This window comes from Thalia democratica, unplaced genomic scaffold (assembly GCF_965202585.1).
Source record: "Thalia democratica unplaced genomic scaffold, ktThaDemo2.hap1.1 HAP1_SCAFFOLD_1432, whole genome shotgun sequence".
Taxonomy (NCBI): Eukaryota; Metazoa; Chordata; class Thaliacea; order Salpida; family Salpidae; genus Thalia; species Thalia democratica.
In genome coordinates, this window is record NW_028140295.1 from 798 (window position 1) to 27415 (window position 26618).

The 26618-nt window shown below is 24.5% G+C and overlaps 1 protein-coding gene across 1 annotated transcript; it reads right to left on the reverse strand.

Moving 5' to 3' along the window:
* Positions 1-21287: 21287 nt before the first annotated feature.
* On the reverse strand, positions 21288-24561 carry LOC145848450 (peptidyl-prolyl cis-trans isomerase FKBP8-like). The gene is made up of 4 exons (XM_082953909.1): positions 24379-24561; positions 23857-23943; positions 22827-22964; positions 21288-21380 (listed from the first exon to the last, which is right to left on the reverse strand). Exons 1-4 carry the CDS (start codon positions 24559-24561, stop codon positions 21288-21290), a joined length of 501 nt encoding a protein of 166 aa, XP_082810035.1.
* Between the last annotated feature and the right edge of the window lie 2057 nt (positions 24562-26618).

Below are 26618 nucleotides of genomic sequence, written 5' to 3' on the forward strand. Positions count from 1 at the left end.
GAAAAAAATTTGCGCACCCCTTTACCAAAATACCACGCTACGCCACTGCACACAACCAAAAAAATTTCAATCAAAACTCATGAAATACAAGTCAATGTGGCTGCGCTGGTAGCTGTAAATATAATTTGAAAGGGGGCAATTTTTGTTCAGAGAACATCGTTTACAAGGCCACAGTTAACTCTGGCTATGTCGGCTTGTGCTCGACTCAGTTTAAATTCAGATGGGCCAATCATAAAAAATCTTTTAAAGGCGGCATATATGAAAATGAGACTGAGCTTTCGAAGTATTTTTGTGGCTTAAAGCGCAGCCGCATTTACTTTGAAATATCCTGGTAAGTTTTAAAAAAAGCACAGCATATAGCTGACGGCAATAGGTCAATATGTAAGCTGTGTCTCAAAGAAGCAACAGCCGTTGTATATGCACTTAAAGACAAGTGATGCCTAAATAAAAGAAGCGAGTTTGTATCGTCTTGTAGACATGTAAAAAATCGCTTTAAAAATTTAACAAGTTTAAATTTCATCTTATAAAAATCTAAATTTCAATTTTTATTTAACTTTTTATCTTAATTTTAACTTTATTTCTCTCAATTATTTGTCCTAAGTTGTAGTTACTCACTGAAGTTTTATGTATTTTTGAACAGTTTATTGTTGATTGGTAAATTAATTTTTGCACAAGCCGTTTTGCATGACTTTTGATAGTTTCCAAATTACGTCATAATCTATTTATGCTAAATTTTTTAACTTTCATTTTTGTGTTTTGTTTTGTGTTTTATTTTAAATTGTTTTGAAGCTGATGAGTGCATAAGCACGAAACTCAAGTCCTTCAAGTTTTACATCTTGAAATAAAACGTTATATGTATATACTTACTTTTTTATTCATTTAAACTCTAGCCAAATACATTTTTAGTAAAAAACTCTAAAAATAAAACTGTTGAAAGTTTCGTACTTGTGCATAACAAGCTTGATGAGCTAGATAAAGCCTTTCACTAGGAACTGATTTAAATAATGTTAAAGATAAATCAAAGCTATGCAACTGCAGAAGTAATTTCATGGCGGATAGTTTTTTTTATTGAGACATTTTGTCATTTATAGAGTGATAGTGGTAACATTAAAAAACAGTAAACAATATGTTAGGTCATCAGCTTTATCGTTTAAAAACAGATAAGGCATAACTTTTTTTTTATTCGAACTTAATACTATGCTGCTAAACTATTGTCAGAATTTAAATTATAAAAATATTTTTGACTTATAAACTTTAACACGAATAAAACATACATTTGAATAATAAAAAACGTTCTCTGAAAAGAAAACAGGAGATTTATCAAATAATTTAAATTTAGCGTTTAATAAACAAAAAGAACTTTTGTCAACATTTTTCTAACTCTTATTTTATATAGTTTCTAGTATTTTTGTAAAACTGATGTGTTTTGTTATTGTCTTGAACTAATTAGTTTAATCACGTATAAATGCTTAAAATTTGTTACATATGTCTGTTTTGACTTATGCTTTAACTTGTTTATCATTTAGTAAACTACTTGACAAGCTATCCTATTTGGTAGGAAAGAAATTATATCTAAACTAGTGTTTTATTAATAACTAATGCACGAACAAGTCGAGATCTTTATTCTTTAAGTTTAAATTTTTTAAAAAGTTCTACTAAAATATGTTAAAGGGAAAACATAAGAAACTATGTTGTTTTTTTTTTAGTTTTTTATAGACTCACTTTACTTTATTTTTAATACGAATTTCAAACCTGTGTCATTTTTCTCCACGTTAATTGTGTACGATTGAGACGATTCATTTGGTTCTGCCAATATTGAGTTCTGATACAAGTTTCCTCGAACATTTATAATTGGGCCCGTGTTTCTGTTTAGCATTTAATTATTTGTTTGTGTGTTTCTTTTATGCTTCATTTTTTAGGTTTTTTAGTAACTCTTAGGTATGCTCTCTTTACTATGTTAAAGTACTTTACAAGTTGAAATTTGTCTATATATGCTAGCTTAAACATAATTAAGTTTATGGTTAAAATAGATTTTTTTAAACACTAAATGTATGTTAAAACAGATAGCTTTAACACAATTTCATATTATATTCAAACTAATATAACAGGAAATTTTAATTAGAAAATTTTTTGTTATTACAACTTTTCTTTTCAAAGTCTTTTAAAACGTAATTGCATAATTTGTTTGTAAGAAATATACATAATTAAAAAAGTAAGGTATTTATACAATATTTTACTAAAAAACTGGAAATTAATATTGCACGTTTGTTTACAAAACTGATTAAAACGATGAAGAAAGCAATACGATATATATGCTAATAGTTTTTCTTAGCTTTATTTTTAGGACTAATAATAAATTAAGGAAAATAATTTGAAAAAACAAAAAGTAATAACATTTTACTTATAGTCTTACTTAAACTTTAAAACACTAAAAAAAGATTTTAAATCTAAAGGTGTATGAAACAAACTTGTTTATTATATATTTAAAATATAGCTTAACGTATTCAATGCCAGATATATGATCCTTTATAAAAAGCTTTAGTATTTTGAAACGGTATAACACACATTTGATAAATTTAATAACATTTTGATAAATTTATATGTTGCAATTTTTTCAATAAACATAACTAAAGAATTTTTTAAAGAAATAAAACACTAAATCAAAGTATAAATAAAAAGTTAATAATAACAACCTTTCATCATTTGTTTCTTGTGAATCGGACATAACACAGTTAATAACAAACTTTATATTGTAAAAATAATACCTGTGTAATATTTCATGTTAACTAAAAACAAGTATTCTAATTTTATGCATAAATAAACGAGTAAATCACAAAAATTTTTTTGTAAGCATATAATTAATGCTTTTAAGTCGTTTAGCTACTAATAAATTATAAGTTTAGAATTTAGATGCAGCGAAATTTCATTAGTCTTATTAGTTATATGTGTACAAAAAAAATGATTTAATTTATTGACAGGCTTTGCTTGTTTGTACCTTTAGTATATAAAGTCTTATTTTGTTATCTCAAAAATGTAATTTAAAATACATTAGTAAAAGAAGTCATTAAACAGATGTAAACATTTCTAATGAGCATTTTATTAAGTTTTTTATAGATTTTTTTTAGAAATTATAGTAAATTTTTATTAAAGTCTTATAACTATTCACTGCTTTTACCAGCCTTTACTAATTGACTATTTTAGAAATAAAACTCCTACAATATTGTATCAACAAAGCAACATTTTTTAAATTACAATTTTTTACTAAACCTGTAATATAAAAAAGTACAGCTTGTAGAACGTAAATTCATTCAATAATACAATTACAACTGTTTAACTAGTCCATAGTTTTTATAAGAATAAAGTTTTTACGAACAGTTTACATTGTTTAACTATACAAATTCAAATAAAAGATCTCTAAAATTTATAGTTACAAAATCAGTTGTTTTTAATTTAAGAAGAAATTTTACATACATTTTAAAGTCATGCTTTATTTTTAAAAGAAGTTTTATAACCTACAGAACCTTCTTTAAAAACAAAAACTTGTAATATATTTGTAAATTAGTATTTTAAGACCTTTAACTTTTTATATTGTACTGAACTAGAAAAAAAGATGTTTTTGATATTTATTTGAAAACAATTTCAATTTGTTTTTTCCGAATTTTTTATTTAAAAGTTTAAACAGAATACTTTTTTAAACAAGTTTTTACTAAAATATTAAAATTTTAATTATTTAATGAAAGTGTGCACGTAGAATTTATTATGTTTTAGTATAACAACAGCATTTTTTTAAACTTATTGCTTTTGCTTTGCTCAATGTGTAAACTTAATGTTTGAATAAGTAAAAGGTTGATGAGTGTAATTATTACGTCACACAATAATTGTAAAGCAGGAGAGAGCTAACCTTTTAAAATAAATTATTCGTATTTTAGCGTATCTAGCCAGATTAGTAGACTATCTGTTTATTAACAATACATGATTGTTTATATTTTTTTTAATGGGAAGGGGTCAACTATGCACAAAGGGTCGCTTTTGCACGGAAGGGCAATTTTACAAAGATACATTTTTGCACGAAAGGTCACTTTTGCATGAGGGATCTCTTTTGTGCAAAAACACTTTTGCACGGAGGGTAACTTTTGCACGAAGGTAAACTCTTGCATGAAGGGACATTTTTGAACGAGAGTAAAAAAAAAATAAGAAAACAAAATTATAATTTATTAAAAAAAAATAAGAAGAAAACTAAGTTACCGACTGCAGGTAAGGGTTAGAGGTAACAGTGATAATCAAAAGATAACTAATAAAAATCGTGAATAAGAAAAACAATATAAAAACAATTAAGAGTTAATAATAAACAAAAAAATAACTACCGATAGATCTTAAGAGTTATTGGTAAAAGTGATAGTAAAATAGAAAACAAAAAACAAAAAATAACTAACAAATATTATTACTAAAAAAACAAGAAAACAAACAATGAATAAAGAAAAAAAAAAGAAAAAAAGGTATAAACCCAGGGTAAGGGTTAGGGGTAACTTTGATTAAAATTCCATAATTAAAATATTAAAATTAGTTAAACAAAAATAAACTAAAAAAAATTCAACCCGTACAAAAGTGCCTTCGTGCAAAATTGATGCTGTACAAAAGGGTATTTGTGCAAAAATGTCCTTTCTTACAAAATTGCCTTCGTGTAAATAACTTTTTATGCAATATTTTCCCTTCGTGTATACTTGACACCTACCTGTTTTAGTAAACTTTTATTATCATGTCAACAAGTAGTGTCAAAGTTGTTAAAACATTTTAAATAAACTTTAACTTTTGTGTTGCAACATTTATTCTTTTTTTCTAATAGTGCAGTTACTTAATATTATAACTGAAGCATATAATTTCTTAAAAAAATTATAAACATGGGTCTTACAAAACAAAATTAATGAATTTACACAAGTTTTGTTTTTGGTTTTAACCATTGTTTAAATTAAAATGTTTTTAGTTTTTACCACCAGACAGGATTTACATTCAACAAAACTAAACCACAAGTATATGTTTGTTTTATACTTTTTACTGTTTTTATAACTATTCTTTTTATAACAATTTTCTATTACTTTTAAAACAGTTATAGTAAAACTATTTAGTGATTAGATATAAATTTCTTTTACGTTTTTATAATGTCTGATTTTTCTAAAGCTTTCAGCAAAATGTCACATATAATGTTTTAATTATAAGTTGATTCATGTAAAATGTAGCTAAGTAATAAGTTAAAAAAGTTTGATAAAAATAAAGAAATATAGTTTAACCTGTTAAAACCTACTTATTCAAACCGTGTGTTTTTAAAGCTACCAGCTTGGTAATAATTAAAGACAGTTTTTCAACTGACAGAATATCTAAGGGGTTTACATTATTGAAACGTCGAGTAGAACCGTATTTTAACAATATCTGTCTATTTTTTTTACTGAATTATTCACAGTCCAAATATACGCTTTATCTAATTTTAGCTTTTTAAGTTAACATGTAAAAAAGGATAGAGCCAAAAGTGGATAAATATAATCATAGAACTTCAACAAATGACTCTAAACATTTAAAATAATTTTTATTGGTAATTAACTTTAAAAGTAAACAATGTTCCTATTTACACTTTTACTAAACTACAATTGACTTTTCAAACTTTCAGTTTAACAGTTTTGATATGATTCAAGTTTATGGTTCCAAAGCATATGTAAACTGTTTCTGAATGATAAGTAAACTTATACTTTTTTATCTGTCTTTTATATTTCTACCTAACAAAATAAATACTTTTAACTACAACTTAAATAATCAAATTAAGAAAATATACTTCATTTATTCAAGCTTTACAAAAAATGTTCTATTTAACTCGTTTAAACAACAGATTTTCATGAAATAAAGTTTGTTATTTAAAAAACTAAGTAGCAGCTTTAAACTTACTGGATAAGATTTGAAAAAATCAGTTGTCTAAAATAATATAAAAAATTTAGATCTAAATTACTGAACTGTTTAAAAAAATAATAATAAAAAAAGCTTCTTACTAAACAAAAACATTTGCAAAATGAATGAAGCAACTTGATCGCATGTTAATAATTAAACATTTGTTTGTTTAACTCCTTTGATGATGTTAGCTCAATTGTTTTTACTACGATATGGTTAATGTTTGTCAATAAAAGTTCAAATAATTAATAACAATTTGGGTGCACTCAGTTTCTGACAATTCAAACAATTTGAAACTACCTTTTTAAGTGGCTTAGTTAAAATAGCGTTATTTTCCAACTAATTTAACTTTGAGTATATTAAGAGAACTTCCCAATTTTTGGGATCTACTTAAAGTTAAAATTAAACTAATCTATATTTTTAAGGCAACACCATGAAAAATATTTACAGCAAAGTTTTATATAGTTTTATAATATTTAATGAAAATAATAATTGTAAAAACAAGTAATTATTAAACATGGTAATGCAGCATACAAGCAATGGAAAAAAGATCAGTAAAAAGTGAAATTTTGTAGTATATGCCTATAAAAACATAAACTTCATTTGGCTTGTTGTTTAGATTTAGCAGAACTTTTTTTTTTATTTCTTTTAGTATTTTATTTTCAAGTCATCATAAGTTAGTTTTGAATATAAGTTAACCAACCGAATACCTTTTATTCAAAAACTATTTTTGAGTTTAACTAACTTTAGTTTTAAGTAAAAATGAACTTTATATGTTTGTTCTTACTTATGTATAGACTTTTTATCAAAATGTAGTAAACTGACACAGTCTATACTTAATGATTATATTCTTTTTATTTTATAATTATCCCTAAAGTAATCAACACTGTATTAAAAAGTTTTTAACTGTAATGAGTATAAAAAACAGATCTAATCATAAAATTATATAAGTTGAAAGTTTAGAAAGAAAATGGCTAAACTTACTTTAATTTTTAACAAAAAAATCTTAAAATAGCAACTACATTAATTTGAAACTAACTAAAAGTGCTATAAGTTATCATTTTAAGTAACTTGTCGGTTTTTCTTAATTTTTATATCATCCGCTATGGTATTTAATAACCAGGTTTTACTTTAATACTAAGTTAACATTGTTTGTCAAATTTTGTACAGACTTTGTTTTTGCTTTCAATAAGCTTCCGTACATTTTAACAGTTTTAAAATAAATGATAATATAATTAATTGAACAAATAATAAATATAATGAAATAATTATTGAGAAGTTTTTTTCTTATTATACCAAATTATAGTTTGTTGGTTAAACAATTTTGTATTTAAACCAACCTAAAAAACTATATTAATTAAAATATTAAAAATCAAAACAGTTTTGTAATTTAAACAAAGGTGATTGAAATTATTTTTTAATTTAATTTCATTATATATTCAAGTATAAATGTTACTTTAATAAATCTCTTATAATACGTTTAAATTCATTAATTTCATTCACGGGTATTCTAAATGTTCCTTGTTTGCTAAGCTATTTTATCTATAAGCTTAATATTTCAGAGTGTCTGCATGACTTAATCATCAATAATAAAATAGCTAGGTTTTTAGATTGTGAAAGACTGTACTTATTTAGTTAGAATAATAAACACACAGCTTTCTTACAAACAATCAAGCCTTTTTGTACAAATCTACTTATCACTTCTAATTTAAGTGTCCTAGATATAACGACATTAAAATAAAAACAGTTAGAAAACACAGCTTACAGTAATTTGATTTTTGAAATGTAAGCTTTAAACAACTATTAATAAAAGCAGAAGTTTTAGAATATATATAATATATAGACATAAGTGTAAAATGTTTTTCACGTTATTAAAGGTAAATTGTATAGAAAATACTTAATTTAAATCAGAATAAGTTCTTAATAACATAACTAAAACTTTTTACAACTTTTAAAGTTTCAGTTATGTTTAAAGATTTAAAGCAATTTTCATAAAGTAAACATGTCGGGTCAGCAACTAAATAAATAAAAGTAAAAGTTTCTAAAAGTTATCTTTTTTTATATTAGTACTTAATTCTAAAAAGCGTAAACAATATATTTAAATATCTAAACTAAAATTTCTTCTCAATTTAATTCATCTTTAGGAAATTTACTAAACTTTTACTTACGTACTTACTAACACTTTTAAGTATTTTTTTAAGTTTTTATGCCTAAAAATTGATAACTTTACTTAGATTTATAGTGAGCTTACAAACAAGCAAAATTTCATAACACTAATTACTTGTTTATTTCTAAACTATTTTTAGTATGATAGTATATAAAGTATATTACAAAAAAATTATTAAACTTGGTGAAAGTTTAGACTATTTTGTTAAATTTCTTGTTGGCTTCAGTGACTTTGCAGCGATAAAGCAGTAGCTTTTGTGAAAATAAAAAAATATAGAATTTAATATGAATTTCAATATTTACCCATACTTTTGATTTCACTCAGTACATATATCTTTTATTTTTTTTTACTTTGTAAACTAAATTTTCATAAATTAAAAAAGAGCACAGCTATTATTGTAAATTATAAAATACATTTGGCCGAAAAATATCAATAATAAAGACCAATTAAAAAGTGAGTTTGTTTTATTCAAAAGTTTCTAAATACCTTTAGTATGGTATATAAAATAATATATAAATATAAAACAAGTATAAATATAAAATAAGCCAATTTCTACATTTTTACTATGTAACAAAGACGTATAAACAAAGTGTTTTTTTTTTGCTTAATTTTGTCTTAAAAATCTTGAAAAAAATCGGTTTTAACTATAACAATGGTTTTTTCTATGTTTTAGAATTTCAAAAAACTAAAACTTCAAGTTTAAATCGAGTTATTTTGAAAAACTGCGAAATTATTAATATCGTTAATCTTAACATACTAACGAAACCAATAATAAATATTTTGATATGTATTTTTATTACTAGTTGATATAACTTTTGTATAAAACGTAACTAAAAACAAAAAATAGTTTTAGTCTAACATTTGGGTACTCCCCTTTTTAAAAACCTATTATTGACGTAATAATTAAAACGCGCGTCAAAAGTTTACAATTAGTAAACAAACAATTTGCACTAGTGCCTAAATAGTAAATGTCAACATTTAACCTACGTTGAATATATATCGTTTTAAACTTTTTACAATTTTTTTTTCTATCTGCTAAAAAAAAACCATTGTAAGCTAATTCGAGCGAGTTGACATAAGTTTCAAAGATTTTCTTTGAAAAATAAATGTTAAGAGTTGTATTATAGTAGTTATTAAACTAAATCAATAAAAGTAAACAAAAGTTACTATATCACGATTCATTTCTACTATTTCTTATTAACAAAAAACAAGGTATGAAATAGACAAAAGTTTAATTATTTAGTGACACTTTTTTTTAAATAAATCAAACATTTTTGCAGAGTAATAAATAGTATTTTTATAGTTTATTTTTAATTTGTTAGACTTTGTACTTTTTTACTTCTAGGTTTTAGCATGTGTAACAGTTTTTTTTTACACCAAAACAATATTTTACATAACTTATTTTCCATAACATAAATTTAAACATGAACAACATTTTTTTTACTTATGTACAATTATTACTAAATTAACTAAAATAAAAAATTTGTTGTGTCATGATTTCTAAATTTAAAGATACTGTATAGGTGAACGGGTCAAAACTGCACGAAGACAAAATTGCAGGAGGGGACTAGATTGCGAGAAGACAATTTTGCACCAAGGGTCAACTTTGCACGAGTTACAATTTCGCACGGAGGGTCATTTTTGCCCGAGAATAAAAAAAAAACAGAAAAGAAAAACATAGAAAACTAAAAGATAAACTAATAAATAAACTTAAAAAAAGTTACTAAAAGAGGGTAAGGGTTAGGAGTAACAGTTTTAGTAAAAATAAAATATGAAAAATAGCTAAGGGTTAGGGCCTTAGGGGTAACAGTGATATTAAAAAAAAAATAATAATAATAATAAATAGTATTAAGTTACCGACCAAGGGTAAGGGTTAGGGGTAACAGTGATAGTAAAATAGGTAAAAAAAAATAATAAAACAAAAAATCAAAATAAAACTATTTAACAAAATTAAAAACTAAAATTATAAATTTAACTCGTGCAAAAATATCTCCGTGCAAAATTGTCTGCTCGTGCAAAAGTATCTTCGTCCAATTTATTTCCCCCGTGTTTATTTGCTCGAGCAAATTTGATACCTACCCTCTGTATAGACTGGAAATGGGTTATTTTTGCACGATAGGACAATTTTGCATGGCGTCACTTTTGCACGAGAGTAAAAAGAATATATAAAATAATAAGAAAATTAAGTAATTAAATAAAAAAACAATATAAAATCATGAAAAGATTGGTCTATAAAAAAAAAGTTACCTACCGAGGGTAAGGGTTAGTGGTAACAATAATAATAAAAATAAATAGAAAGAAGAAGAAATTACAAAATAAAATAAAAACAAAAGCTAGACAAAAAATAAATAAACTAATAAAAAAAACAAAAAAGCAAAAAATACTGACTGAAAGTAAGGGTTAGGGATAACAGTGCTGAAAAAAATATATATTTCTACTAAAAATTATCAAAAAATGTAGCAAAAAAAGTAGGGGAACGGGTCAAAACTAAACGAATTAAAATTGCACGAGTGGAATAAATTGCGATAAGAAAATTTTGCACCAAGGGTCAACTTTGCACGAGTTACAATTTCGCACGGAGGGTCATTTTTACCCGAGAGTAGAAAAAAACAGAAAAGAAAAACATTAAAAAAAACAAAAAGATAAACTAATAGATAAACAAGAAAAAGTTACTGACCAAAGGTTAGGGGTAACAGTGTTAGTAAAATAGGTAAAAAGATTAATTAAACAAAAAATCAAATTAAAACTATCTAAAAAAAATTTTTAAAAAAATGTTTTTAATTGAACTCGTGCAAAAATATATCCGTGCAAAATTGTCTGCTTGTGCAAAAGTATCTTCGTGCAATTTATTACCCTCGTGCAATTTATTTGCTCGAGCAAGTTTGACACCTACCCTCTGTATACACTGGGAATGGGTCACCTTTGCACGAGCGTCACTTTTGCACGGCGTCACTATTGCACGCAAGGTCACTTTTGCACTAGAGTAAAAAGAATATATAAAATAACAATATATAAGTTATTAAACAAAAATAAACAATATAAAAACATGAAAAGATTGATCTATAAAAAAAAAAGTTACCTACCGAGGGTAAGGTTTAGTGGTAACAGTAATAATAAAATAAAATAAAAAGCAGAAAAAGTTAGAAAATCAAATAAAAACAAAAGCTAGACAAAAATCAATAAACTAATAAAAAAAAGAAAAAAACACTGACTGATGGTAAGGGTTAGGGATAACAGTGACAGCAAAATATATATATTTCTACAAAAAATTTTAAAAAAATTCAGCAAAATGATTATAAAAATATATTTAAAAAATATAAAATAAAATTTATCGACCGAATATAAAGGTTATGGATAATGGCAAAAGTTTGAAAAATTAATTAATGTTAACAAAAAAAAGCTTTTTTTTTTAACTTGTGCAAAAGTGTCTTCGTGCAAAAGTGACGCCGTGCTAAATGGTCCCCTCGTTCTAAAATGACGCTTGTGCAAAAGAGTCGCCGTACAAAAATGACGCTCGTTTAAAATTGACGCTCGTGTAAAAGTGACACACACCCGTATAAACTATAGACGATAATTAAATTAATATTTTTTTAAGCTTAATTTTGTCGTAAAAATGTAACGTTTGAAATTAAGTAAACATAAAAATATTTGTTACAGTATACGAAATCATGTTTTTTTTTTAATTTTTTGTTTACTGATAATTTAATGGTACTAAACAAACAAAACGTTTGCAGTATGTACATATCTGTTTCTGTTTATTTTTAACATTTAAAACTTAATTGCGTTTCAGTTGGTAATAAAAACTTAGCATTGTTTGTAAAGATACTAAAATATACGGTTTGCAGTGACCGGATTTCTAAATTTGTTCTATAAAAATAGTCAAATTAATTAATTAAGTTAAGCAGCGTAATACGAAAATTTTTAGTTAATATAAATTTTCTGTAAGTTTATCAAACCAAAACTAAAAAACAAAATTGTCAGAAAAATTTTAATCTAAGGATCTTGGTGCACGAAAAGGTATAGAGTCCTCACTTAAATTAAAATTAATTTTTAATCAAAAGTAATCATTAGTTTCTATTTCTGTTTAGTTTTCTTATTCAACAGTAATTATACTTTAGTTGTTTATAAAAACTAAGTGTTGCTTAATATAATGATTTTAATTTTACTATAGATTATTTCTTATAACTTTCTATAAACGTAGTAAGTAATTAAAAAACAAACTTAAGTTAGTAATAAAAGACTTTTAAAACATTTTTAGTTTATTATGTGAAAAATATATGGTGATTGCAGAATTTATCAGCTTCTTAAAACAAAAATTGTTTAAAAAAAGGGAAACAATTAGTCTTATTAACAAGTTTTATAAACAACTTTAAACAATTTGATAACATTTATGAAGACTTATAAGATAATAAACAAATGTAAATATAAACAAAAAATATTATTAAACATTCAAAGTTAGAAATATGGTGAAAACGTAAAAAATAAAAAGTACTTGAACACTTTAGTTTTAATTTTTTTAGTTGTTATACAACTTGAAAAGTCAGAAAGCCTGCTGTTAAAGTAGATATTTGTTTTAAAAAATTTTAAATGATACAAAATTTATATGTCATAATAAATAAACTTACAAACTAATAAAGTACAACGAAAATAAAACACATAAACATATTTTTTTGTTATTTAACTGAACGAAAACACACTTGTTATTTCAAAAAACTTTCATTCTTTACTGTAAAATGTTAATCAAAAATGCTCAACTGAAATTGTACAGCAAAAAGAGGAAAAGATAAAAGTTTGTATGTAAAGTTTGAACAATTTGAACCTGTTATTAATTTTATAAAAATAATTGTTATTATACAAATGCAGACAAATAATAATACTTTGTAAAGCCTTATTTCGTTAAAAATTGTTCAAATCATTTAGATAACACAGTTAAATTTTTTTCAAATAGGTTATTTTCTTTAAAATAATACTAATTTTTAAAATGCACAAAACTAATTTAGTAGTTAGTTAAATAAGCTTAATTAAAAATTTACAAATCGTTAAACATTTTAAGTAAAATATTTAAGTCTTTAAACATGTTTTTTTTTTATGTATTTTTATGGCTTTTTTTTTATTACTTACAAAACGAAATGCGTTTAATAAAATGTAAGTTCAACTGATAAAAACAAAATTACTTCACTTCAAAGTTAATATAGCTTATAAACAGTAAGCTTTAAAAGTTGAATTAAAGTGATGAAAGAAATAAAATTAATTATCTAAAGAAAATTATAATATTTTCTTATTATAAGCACCAGAGTAGACATAATAACACTGTTTTTTTTCAATAGTAGAAAGTAGTTTGATTAAAATGTTAGGTAAAGAAGTACTTATTGTGAGCAATTATCTATACAAACATTGTCAAAAAGCATAAACACATTCTACTCAAATGTACAAGCAGTTATATAACTTTCTGTTGCATGTTTGTAGTTTTCCACTGGTAAATTGACACCTTCACTTATAACAGGATTATACGGATTAGTGATTTCTAAAATTTCAACAGTTTCTGTTTTAGAAATACTTGAATTCCCGCCTATGATGTAAATTTCGGAGTCCGTTTTACAGCAAGCAAAATTGTATCGAGGTATTTTCAATCGGGTTTCAATCAATGTTGATTTTTTTGAATCAGTGTTGAAGATCTCTACACTATCCAACGACCCTAAAGACTTGTTATATCCTCCAAGCGAAACTATTAGTTCTCCATGGGATACAGACTTGTGATGACTTCTGGCGACCTTTAGCTTGTTACCCAAAGATTCCACTTGTTTGTTTTGTAATCATACTCTCAATCGAAGACAGGTGACATTTACTGTTGAATCCCCCGATACAGTAGAGATAGCCATCGACATTCACCACAGAGCAGGGCACATCTTTGGACATTTAAATCGGCAATTCTTCTAAATCGGTTGAAAGAAGTGTTGTAAACGTAGCAGCTCCTTAACGTTTCCTTTAACTTTTTCCCAACGCTCACACGAACAGTCTCATTGCCAACAATTGCAACCTCGTCAGATCTGAATTTACAGATGCTGTGACGTTGACGTTCGTCTATCATTGAAGTTACTACATCGAAGTTTTTAGTTGACTTTCTGAGTTTTCTAACTTTGTTGTTGTCGAACAAAAAACGTGCTTCCATTAACATCTATCAAATTGCTGGGATTGTATTCCAAATGATAATCTTGTGTATCATGAAACTTTCTCCATTTTTTGTCTTTAATTGAAAAAAGAAATGATTGACTTCCGTTAAGGACCATAATCTCTGTTAGTTCACATAATTTTACTATAACATGTTGACTATCAAACAAAATAAAACTAAAATAATAAATAACCAAGAATCTATTATTTTGGTTTCTTTCAATATACAAAACTTAAAGCAGAGTTAATTTAATTATTAAGGTTTTTTCTTAATTTAAAAACAGTTTTAATGAAAGTCGTGAATGTTTAATAATAAGGAGGAGCAGTATACAAAGTTATATCAAACTAACTTTTTTTATTTGATATGTTTTTATTCGAAAAATTCCGCTTTTCTAAATATTTCTTTAACGTTACTCGAACTCATCTCAGACCTTTTAGTTTCCGTCAATTTTAGGTTCGTTTGAAGTTCTCTTGACTTTTCTTGAGCGGTTTCAGGTAGTGTCATGTTTTCTTTATAGATTCCTCGTCTTTAACTTGCTTTAAGTTTATCTCGAATCTGAGCCCTCTCTTCTTCTTTGGTCTGTATTGCAACCATCTGAGCATGATCAGGAATTCCAGGATTTGCATCATCAACTGAAAAAACTAATATTTAAAAATCAATATGTCTTAACAGTTTCTTATACAATTAATATGTATTAATATAGATTATTTTATCAATAAAAGAAGTTCTAACATTAAAAAATACTTAATTTATCAAAAATCTTTAAGTTTAGATAGCTGTCCGAAATAGCGGACCTTTTTTATAAAATTAAAAGTTTTTATAACTCAATACTAGTTTATACAAATAAATCACCTGATCTTTTAGCTTTTTCGAAAAACGTTTTGTTATTTGATAAGATGTTGTCAAGCGACGAACTAAAGTGTTTGGTAGCTAACTTGCCAACTTTGCTTTTAATCCGCTCATCCCGAACAAACTTGTTTGCAGCTTTGGTGTCAATATTGTTTGAATACTCTTCAATGCGTTTATTGAATCTATTTAAGAGCTCTTTAACTTTCATCTTATCACTTCTTTCTAAATGTTGACTGTTTTGAAGTGGTTTATCTTCTACAAATGAACTTGAAGGTGTTAAGCTTTCATTTTTTAAAACTTCTCCTTTTCCAATTACTTCTTTTTTTGGTAAAATGCTAGGAGCTTTATTCTCAAAATAAAGGTATCGGGTTTTATATTATTACTATTAACAGCATTTTCCTGTTTACTTGATTTTTTACTTAGTAAATTATTAGGATAGTTTATATGTTCTTTACTCAAATTATCCATACTTTTGCTTGATAAAAGAGTTGACATTTTGTTTTTTAACAATGGGTCTGTCATGTTTCAAGTTGTAATTGGTTGCAGTACTATATCGCTTATTTATGTCTTTAGAAAGTGGAACTAAACCTTCTAATTTGTTTTTACTCGAGCTGTCTACGGGTAATTCTTTTTCCTTTAGTTTCTTTTGTGCTTCAAGCAATTCATTTGAAACTTTTTCTTTTCTTCCGTTTTTTTGCTAACTTTTTTTTTTAAATCTTGTACTTGCTTTTCTAAAGTTAAGCGCTCCCATTTTTCTTCATCAAAACTCTTTTTAAGCTTTCAACACTTCTAGCATGAGCTTCTACTTTATTTTTCCAATTTTCAAACATCTTCACTAGTTCAACATTAAGTTCTTTAGCTTCGCTTATTTTAACGTCATATTCTTTTATCTCTTCCTTTAAACTATCCTGTTCGGCTTTACAATCTTCTATTTTGATTTCAAGGGTTGGATTTATTTGTTTGGATTGTATATTTTTATTTTCCAATTCTTCTAGAAATTTTTTACAGCCATCTAGTAATTCTTCTAGCTTAGTTTTTTCGTCTTGATATTCTTTAATAATGCTTTTAAGCAACTTATTAACAGATGAACTTAATTTATCATGTTGTTTTATTATTTGTAATTCTGCAAAATATATTTAAGTGCTATGTGTTAATTGATTCTTTCTGATAAACTCAAATTGTCTGAACTCAGTTTTTTTTATAATTACTTTCCTAAGATTTTCTAATCGACTATAAAATTTACTTTCAAGATAATATTGCTACTATTACAATTATACAAGTATAAAGCTTGACAAATAAATAAAAAGCTGCTTTATTTTTCAAAATTTAAAGCTATAGGATTAATATTTTTCAAAAGAAACCGATTAGTTTTTTAAATTAGTATCTGTTAACTTCTTGGGAGATTTTTTATTTTACTATGTTTTTCACAAATGCGAAAAGGTTATAAAAACATATTTTTGAAACAGGTAAAGTGTTAATGTATTTATATCTTTTTTTGTTTTAATAAGTTTAATAAACAGCTGTACAACTTTTACTTTTTTTTTACTAATAATCTCTTACCTTGATCTTTTGTTTTCATATAGAGTGTATCTACTGTAGCATTGTTACTTAGATTTACCGTGTCTTTAAAAATATTGTGAGCATGAATATTATAGACTGTTGTAGCATTTCTGAAAAATATAATAACTTATACTTTGATTTGCTAATGTTTAGTAAAAATAGGTTTTATTTGTTTGTTTCTTTGTTTAAAATACTTAAGCTGTAAAGTATCAACTAGCTTACTTTTACATAATTTATATTTTGAAAATTCAAATTAATTTTGCAACTGCTAGTTTTAATATATTCTATTGCTATATTATAAATGTTACTACTAGTAAAGTTTTAAACTCAAATTAATAAAAAACACTTGTCTACTGAAATAAACTATAGGAAGTTTTTTAGAATGTTGAATTAAAATAAAACTAGATATAACTTTTTAACATTATCTTAAGTTTATATTCATTTGCAAAAGTTAAAAAATGTTATAAGGGTTGAAAAATGATAAAAAAGTCAAGACTTTTAATTTTATACTGACTAAGAATAACAATAGTAGGCTCACTTACTTTGAAAAAATATTTAGTACGAAGTTATTAAAGTTAAAATTAGCATTTTTTCTAAATAATTAACTTAATAGAATAGAATCTAGAATTATAGCTGGCAAAGGGTGTTTTAAATTTTTAGTTTTTTATGCTTTTAAGTTAAGAAAACTTTGTATTATAAATTTTGGAAAAGTTGTATTAATGTTTTATAATTACAAAAAAAAATATTCATTAATTTTTAACCTTTCGTTACTGTTATCTTGTACATCCGACATAACTTGTTTACATTTACTTTTTCTGAAAAAAATGTCAACTTGTTCAACAAAAAAAATAAAAACTTTATTTAAACTAAAACACCATCTTTTTGACAGAATCCATTGGAGTATAACTTAATAATAGTATAGTTATACAAAAAGAAAAACCTATAAGTACATGCTGTACCAAACTTGTTTAAACTACTTTTTAAAACCTAGAACAATATCTAGCTCAAAAAAAATGTTTAAAAAAAATGATAAATATAATATATTTGTAAACTGTTCTAGGAAAAGAATGTTTAGTTTTAAATTAAGATTGTTAATGAAAATTTAACTTAAACCTTAACTGTTGTAATTAAAAAAAAAAGTATTTAAGTTTAATCACAATTTACTGAAAGCAAGTTTTCACTATACTTTGTGTCTAACAGTTTAAGAGAGGCTATAAAAAGTATAAAGTAAAATAAAAAGATTCAAACTAATATATTCCTTTATCTCCAGTGTAATAATGATAGAGTAACTACTAATGTATAAATACTTATAAAATTTTGATACAAATTAGGGAGTTCAAAATTGAAATTATAAATTTGTTTTATTAAAGTCAAAGTTTTTTGGTAGAGAAAAAAAATATATAAAATCCTAAACAATGCAATTTAAGATTTTTAAATGTCTCAGAAAACTTCAGATTAAAACTTCAGATTGAAAAAAGACTCTTCGTTTTTTTTCATGCACAAGTAGCTGTTTAGCTTAATTTAAAATACTTAACTGGTTTAATTTAAGTTTATTTAAAAACAAACACAACAGCATTTTTTCAGCTTAAAATATTCTCAGTGTATGATTACAAACATATTTTTTCTTGTCAAATTTCTTTTTTTAATACTTTACATATCATTAATCAAATGATCGTATTTGAATACTTTTGATCTTTATATTTAGTAATTTTTAGTTTTATGTTCACTTATATACTAAAACAGGGCTTGTAAACATTTTTTTTCAGTGCGCTAACTTAACTAATAACTTTTATCGCAGACAGTATTAAATATAATAAAAGTATTTCAAAGCTGCGTAACTTTAAAGTAGAACTTTAAAAGCGAAATTTAACAAAAAAATATTCGGTAAGCACTAAAATTTACTGAAAATCAAATCAAAAGCAAATATATATATGTATATATATATAAACCGATAACTACTACCTATACAACAGTCTAAATACTACATAAAATAAGCCTTACAAAATTATCAAAAAACAAATAAATCTTCATCCTAAAGAAAACAATCTAAAAACTACAAAAAGCCTAACGAGCTTTTCAAAAAACACTGAAACTTACATACTAAACAAAAACAATTACTAAATAAATGAATTTGTAGCAGTTTTGAGATAAGCAAGTAAATAATTAAGCTTTTGTTTGTTTAACACCTTAACTGCAATTAGGTGTTAATTACATAACAAACATAAGTATTGTAAATAACAACAAGTTTTTTTTTTTTATTTGAAGTTCTATATTACTTTTACTTATTCTTTAATAAAATATTTGTTCAAGCTTGCTACGCTTAATAATACTTAAATTTGATGACTGTTTAAAGTTTTCTGTTTTATTTTACATTAACTGTTCTAAAAGTTTGTTTAAAATAAAAAGCAATTTTTGTTAAAGCTCAGGTTATGTTGCTGTGTTAGATGTATGCCTTAAACAGAATACTGTATATATAATATATATACATTTTTTTTTTAGTTAGTAAGGTATTGAACACTTATATCCAATGTTTAGTTATATTTGAAAACATTTGTTAATTTTTAAACTTTGTTAAAAAGTTTTTTTCAGTAGTAACATTTATAAAACTATAACTAGTGTGGCCACTGATTTTTGAGGATTTTTCCAGGTTTTTAAATGTACAATTTTTTGGGTGTATTTGAAGTATAAAATTAAGTTTAAGGTAAAAATCGGGTAAAATAGATCAACATTGAATCAATATTTTAAGGCTTCTTTAAATGTGCTTTTTAATAAAAAAGTCTTTGCTTAAGACCAGAAATTTTTATTTATATGGTAGATTTTTTGTGTCAAATCAGGTTTTTTACTACTTAAGATGTAATAATTAGTTTGAAGTTCTATATTTTTTAATTATTTTGTTCAAAATTCCAGTACTTTAACTCAAGGTTTTGTCAAACATTGTCAAACTCCAGGTTTAGTGGCCACCCTGTGTAAAACAGAAACACAATATATTTATTAAAATTTATTAAATGATCGTTTCCAAAGGTATATTACTGCTCTGAAAATTTGAATTGTTCCTCCTAACTAATATTAGTTTTTTTATTCTTTCTTCATAGTTTAACAATTGGGAAACTTATCAATAAAGTAATGTTTTATAGGGCTATAGTATCAAAAGATTTATATATATATAGAATTAAGTTATTTAACTTAATAAACTAAATTTTTCACACTGAGCCCACCTTGAGGGCTTTATTAATAAAAAGGTTTATTTAAAGATGCAAAACTCAAAGGACTCGAGTTTCGTGTCTTTTGATTTTGTTTTATGCTTTATTTTAAACTTGTTTTGAAGCTGATGAGTGAATAGTCACGAAACTCGAGTCCTTTGAGTTTTGCATCTTTAAATAAACCTTTATATATATATATATATATGAACACATTCTATTCATTTTTAATACTTTTTTAAACTGTGTATAGTAACCTATGTTTATACACTACAATTATTCCAAGATTTTTAATCAAAGTGAATTTTTAAATTTTTACTAAAAATATAAATAACTCAAACTGAGTCTATTACAAAGAATTAATTTAAAACATAACAAAACAGTTTGTGTAATTAGTTTATTAAAGGTGTCATATAAATTAGTAATAACAAAATAAAGAAAAATTGTACATTGAATTAACATTCGATTTTCCTAAATGAACAAACAAAAAAGCAGTAAAAATAAACTTTAACTTTTAATAAATCTACTGCAAATAATAATAAAAAAGAAATAGGAAAAATTCATTGTTTGAACTACTAAAACTTTTAAACACTTAACTTATAAATGTACTCATTGAGAATAAAACAAAAAATTGTAACTATTGTTTAAATATGTATTATTTATTAAATTAAAGCATTAAATGTAGAAAGTAATTTTCAAAACCTTGTTAATTTGATGAATATTTGTATTTTTGTAATATTTTTTCTTGAAATTAAAAATGTTTCCAGAATTTTTTTTCAACCAAATTGCCTATATAAGGTGGTAATAAATAATTAATTTATGAATTAATTTTCTGATAATAAAAAATTCCGTATAGGCAAGCTGCTATCGCAACGACTGAAGAACCGGCTATGATGTTTGTAGTTGTAAACTGAAAAAAAATTAAATAATTATATTCATTCTATTCATTCTATTTCACATTTATTTTATTGCTACTACTTTACATTTGTAGTTGTAAACTGAAAAAAAAAAATAATTATATTCATTCTATTTCACATTTATTTTATTGCTACTACTTTACATTTGTAGTTGTAAACTGAAAAAAAAATTAAATAATTATATTCATTCTACTTTACATTTATTATATTGCTACTACTTTATATTTGTAGTTGTAAACTGAAAAAAAAATTATTATTATATTGATTCTATTTCACATTTATTATATTAATTCTACTTTACATTTGTAGTCGTAAACTGAAAAAAAAATATTTATTATTAAATTCATTCTACTTTACATTTATTATATTGCTATTACTTTACACTTGTAGTGTGGAGTGAAAAATAAAGTCTTAATAATCATAGTGATTCTATTTTACATTTGTTTTATTGCTACTAGTTTATATTTGCCTATATAAGGTGGTAATAAATAATTAATTTATGAATTAATTTTCTGATAATAAAAAATTCCGTATAGGCAAGCTGCTATCGCAACGACTGAAGAACCGGCTATGATGTTTGTAGTTGTAAACTGAAAAAAAATTAAATAATTATATTCATTCTATTCATTCTATTTCACATTTATTTTATTGCTACTACTTTACATTTGTAGTTGTAAACTGAAAAAAAAAAATAATTATATTCAATTTATTTTACATTTATTATATTGCTACTACTTTATATTTGTAGTTGTAAACTGAAAAAAATTAAATCATTATATTCAATTTATTTTACATTTATTATATTGCTACTACTTTATATTTGTAGTTGTAAACTGAAAAAATTTAAATTATTATATTTATTTTACTTTGCATTTATTTTATTGCTTTTACTTTACACTTGTAGTGTGGAGTGAAAAATAAAGTCTTAATAATCATAGTGATTCTATTTTACATTTGTTTTATTGCTACTACTTTATATTTGTAGTTGTAAACTGAAAAAATATTTATTATTATATTAATTCTATTTTACATTTATTATATTGCTACTACTTTACATTTGTAGTGTGGAGTGAAAAAAGATGTTTATTATTATATTGCTACTACTTTACATTTGTAGTGTGAAGTGAAGAAAAAATAATAATATCTCAATTTTTTATTTTAATTTTTTAATATCTTATTGCAACAACGGAAGATTTAGTTTATAAAAAAACGTTTAAAATGTTATTATGTCTGTAGTTGTGAACTGTAAAAAACAGTATAGGTAAAATACACCAATACTAATATTAACTTTATTTGTTATAACCTCAATTACTTAACATTTGTCTTATATAAAGTAGCTTCTGTAAAGATAGTTGTTGTATTTTTTTATCCTTTTTAATACAGATAATTTCTAACACTTAATAATCTCATAAAAACCCAAGAAGTGTTATTCTCTGACAAAGTTGATGTACTTTTTAGTTAATATACTTTACAAATTCCTAATAAACAAACCCATGATGATTCTGATACATTAGTGGTACTTGTTTTTATTATCCTTATAACTACCATCAACTAATTGATCACATATATTACTTGATACAAAATAATATTAATCTTAGATTTATTTGATATGTTTCTTTTTTATAATTTTACTGTAGTATTCAAAATTACATCTGTAGCGATAGTCAAAGTTTATTTCTTTTCCTAACTAACACCTTACAATCATTTAAGATTGCCACTCATTGAAAAACAACTTTTCCTGGTTTTTAAAAGTACACATTTTTGGGTCTATTTTTAATTTAAAGTTAAGTTTAAGTTAAGAAACTGTGTTAAATAGTATAAAAACATTGAAAAGATACTGTAAGCTACTTTAAATGTGTTTTATATGATAGATTTTTAAAGTCAAATCAAAATTTTTCTTCTGAACATGTGAAAATTATTAAAATTACAGGTTTTTTTCAAAATTTCTCAAATTCCAGGTTTTTCCAGGCTATTCCAGGTAAAGTGACAACCCTGAATCATTTTATCATATATATTTAACTACAAACAAAACAAACCCATGAAGATTCAGATGTAGTTGCAGCAGTTGTTGTTTCTTTCTTATCCTTATTGCTGCCCCCAAACATTCTTCCATACATTTCTTTTTGCTTCCTGTTGCTAGCTTCTAATTTCTTCACTGTCCTTTGTAGCTCGTTCTGAATAACATTTAATTATTATTATATATTTAAAAATTTTATATAGCTTCTAATTTCTTCACTTTCCTTTGTAACTCGTTCTGAATAACATTGAATTATTATTATATATTTAAAAATTTTATATAGCTTCTAATTTCTTCACTTTTCTTTGTAACTCGTTCTGAATAATATTAAATCATTATTATATATTAAAATCGTATAAAACTAAACTAAAATAAAATAATATAAAATTTAGATAACATATTAAATTATTATATTATCTATTTTCTCAACTTTTCTTTGTAATTATAACTAAATTATAATAAATAATGCCAATATAACAAAAAGTTACTTTTAATTTCTTAACTGTTCTTTGAAGTTAGTTCTAAATGATATTAAACTATTCATTAAACTATGGTAATAATATATTTTTATAAGATTAAAATGACTAAATTTTACTGTTAGTTGAAATGGTTTTTAAAAAATTAAACTATTTTATTATTGTAGTATAAATTATAATGCTTCTAACTTGTTAAATTTTCTTTCCAGTTTGTTCTGAATAATGTTAAAATATTACAACATGTTAATAAAAAGAGTTTTAACTGTGTATAAACGATCTAAATTGTTTTTGATAAATAATACTTAATTAATACCATACTTAAAAGAACATGATCAGTTATTAAAATACAACATAATATAAATATGCTTCAACAGATTTGTGTAATCATAAGTCAAAAACTTTTATGTATGTAGAATATTTGTGACTAAGATATATTATTAGTTTTTCATTTCAACAAATATCTTTACATTCATTAAAAAATAAGCTGTATCACAAATACATGAGCTAGTTAATAACCTAGATCTAACATTTTTCCTAATTGCGTATACTTTTCAAAAATAATTTATATCAAACCTGAACATCTTTAGCTTCTGGGTCTAATTTCAAAGCTTTGTTCAAAACTGAAATTGCATCTTTTTCTTTACCAAGTTTCGCTAATGCCTGTTTGAATTATAATAAATATTATTATAAATAAATAATCAAAAGTAAAATGACATCTTTTTTTATCTTAGTTCTGCCTGTTAAAAACTAATTGGTACATATTAGGACATACTTAATTTTTTTCAATGAAATACTTTTTTGTATTAATAACAAAATTATTAAATTTTAAACACATGTTATATAAAAGTTTCCGTTTGTTTTTGTTCACAAAACTACCAATACAAAATTCATGACTATATTTTCAAACAACCTATGAAGGTTTTACAAAAAACATTTTCATAAAAAGTTTTTATATTTTAATAGTTTTAAATTAAAAATTCGAAAGAACTAGATTTTTTCGTATTGTTTCAAGACATCTTTCCTTTAGTTAAAAGTATTTCTTTTAATATACAAAATTCTAACTTATAAAATTTTATTAAAATCTATAAAACGAACCTTTCCCTTCCTCAACAGAGTCTTTATGTTGCCGCTCTTCTGAATGTTTTCAGCTTCGGTGCAACTTTGCACGCATTTTGACCACTGCTCAGTCTTGATGTGGCAAGCCGCTGCGTTGTTCAAGCACTTCACCGACAACTGCTTGCAATCAGTCATCTCTTTCTCAGATATTTCCTGGCTCATTGCTGAAAAATTATATTTATTTTAATTATACCTCACCGATAACTGTTAGTATTTAGTTATTCAAGCCTTTTACTGATATTTACTTGAATTCAGACTGTTCTTTCTTTAATAATTCTTGGAACATAGCTGAAATAAATACATGTATTTTAATAATATTTTACTGATTATTGCTTGCAATCTGTCAATTCTTTCTCTGCGATTTCTTGGCTCATTGCTAGAATAAAGATACGATGTTCAAATATTTTATAGTTTTATTGCATATTCTGGCTTTGTATTAGTGGCATTTCACTGACAATTGCTTGCATTAAGTCAGTTAATAATTCATAACTAATAACATCATAGTTACTTAGCTGTACTTGTGTATGTATAATACTTTTTATTTGTAGAGTTATTTAGTTGTACTTGTATATGTTTGATACTTTTTATTTTGTAGAGTATTTAGTTGTACTTGTGTATGTCTTATACTTAGTAACTTGTCTGACAATTTACTGAGAATTGCTTCAAAAAATTTTAAACTCTGTTCTTATCCGATAGTTCATTGGTCTTGTTTGAAAGAAGATTTTACAATTACAACAGGTTATTAACGTGGCTTGAAAATGTGAAAATAGTGCCACATTTATTGTAGAGCAATTTTATGATAAACTGATTTATACTTAATCTTAAATTACCCACTACATTTAGCTACAAACTCCAAATAAATCAGAATCGGGATTATAAGTTTATTTCTTAATTCAAGTAGTTCAAAAAAAAAAATTCTGTTAATAATTTAAACGGCATGGCAGATACTTTATTAATTTGATATATACACCATTACATTAAAATGATTACAAATAGCTCAAAATGTTATTCAATTCTGAATGATACAAAGTTCAGAACAACGTAAACTTAACTACAACTAAAATATTAAATTTTCACTAATATGACTTCACTACGGAAATTTCATGTAAATGTTGTTTAATTGTTATTTTAACACAAACTTTTAACATCCAGCCTACGACTAAAAACGTTTCCCACCCCTACATTTAGCTACAAGTTCAATCAAACAAGAATCGGGATTTAAAGTTTTTTCTAGTTAAAGCTGATAAGTGAACAATTTTTTTTTAATAGTTTATCACATAAATTATCACATATGTTGGTACAAAAAGAGAAAATTACTGTACAATTTGTTTTTATCATAACTATTGCTAATTATAAAGCCAATTCGTGGAACTGGTTTCAAAATGGCAAACAATTTCATTAATTATATTATTTTACAACTGGGAAGCGCGTATTAATTGAAATTAAAAAATTAAACTTGTATTAAAAATTATATGACGTCACTAATTAGTTTTCGTGCAATTTTCAATTTTTTAAACATTTTAAAACCAGGGGTCAGCAAACTGCGGCGCATGAAAGATAAAAGTGCGGACTGCGACCAAGTAAAATGTGGTTGATTAACAGTTTTTTTGCAACTTACTCTAGAATCTAGATAGTCTGGAGTTTTAAGTGAAGAGCAAAAACTCAAACTTCGACAGACGATTTTTATTTTTGAAATTAAGTCCGCGAACACCAAATACCTACTGACCTCTGACTATCTACTAGACTATGATGATAAATATTTAAATATCAATATCTGTTTAAACTTTCTGTATTTTGAACCTAGAAATTTACTTTCAATTTAAACAAATTTGAGTTTAAGTACTTGAATTGAGCTAGTATAAGTTTTAGCATAGCAAATGAACAAAATGATTTAAAAACACTTATCTCCTTTAAAAAAAAAAGTATTTTATTCCCCCTATTTTTTTTTTTAATAATTTTTATACAAAAAACTGTCCAAGTTGTCAAACATTTTATAAATAACAGCAGTTTTCTTTAAACAGTTTTGCTTCATAATGTTACTAAAACTATTTCAAAATTAATAAAAAAAAACAAATATAAATGCCTTTAAAAATATTTAAATTTCATTATAAACTTACATGGGTAATTCCTATGAATTTACAAAATATACAAACTACATTTTTTGAGATACAAACAAGGATTTATCGTAAATGACAGCTTAACATGCAAACATATATTTT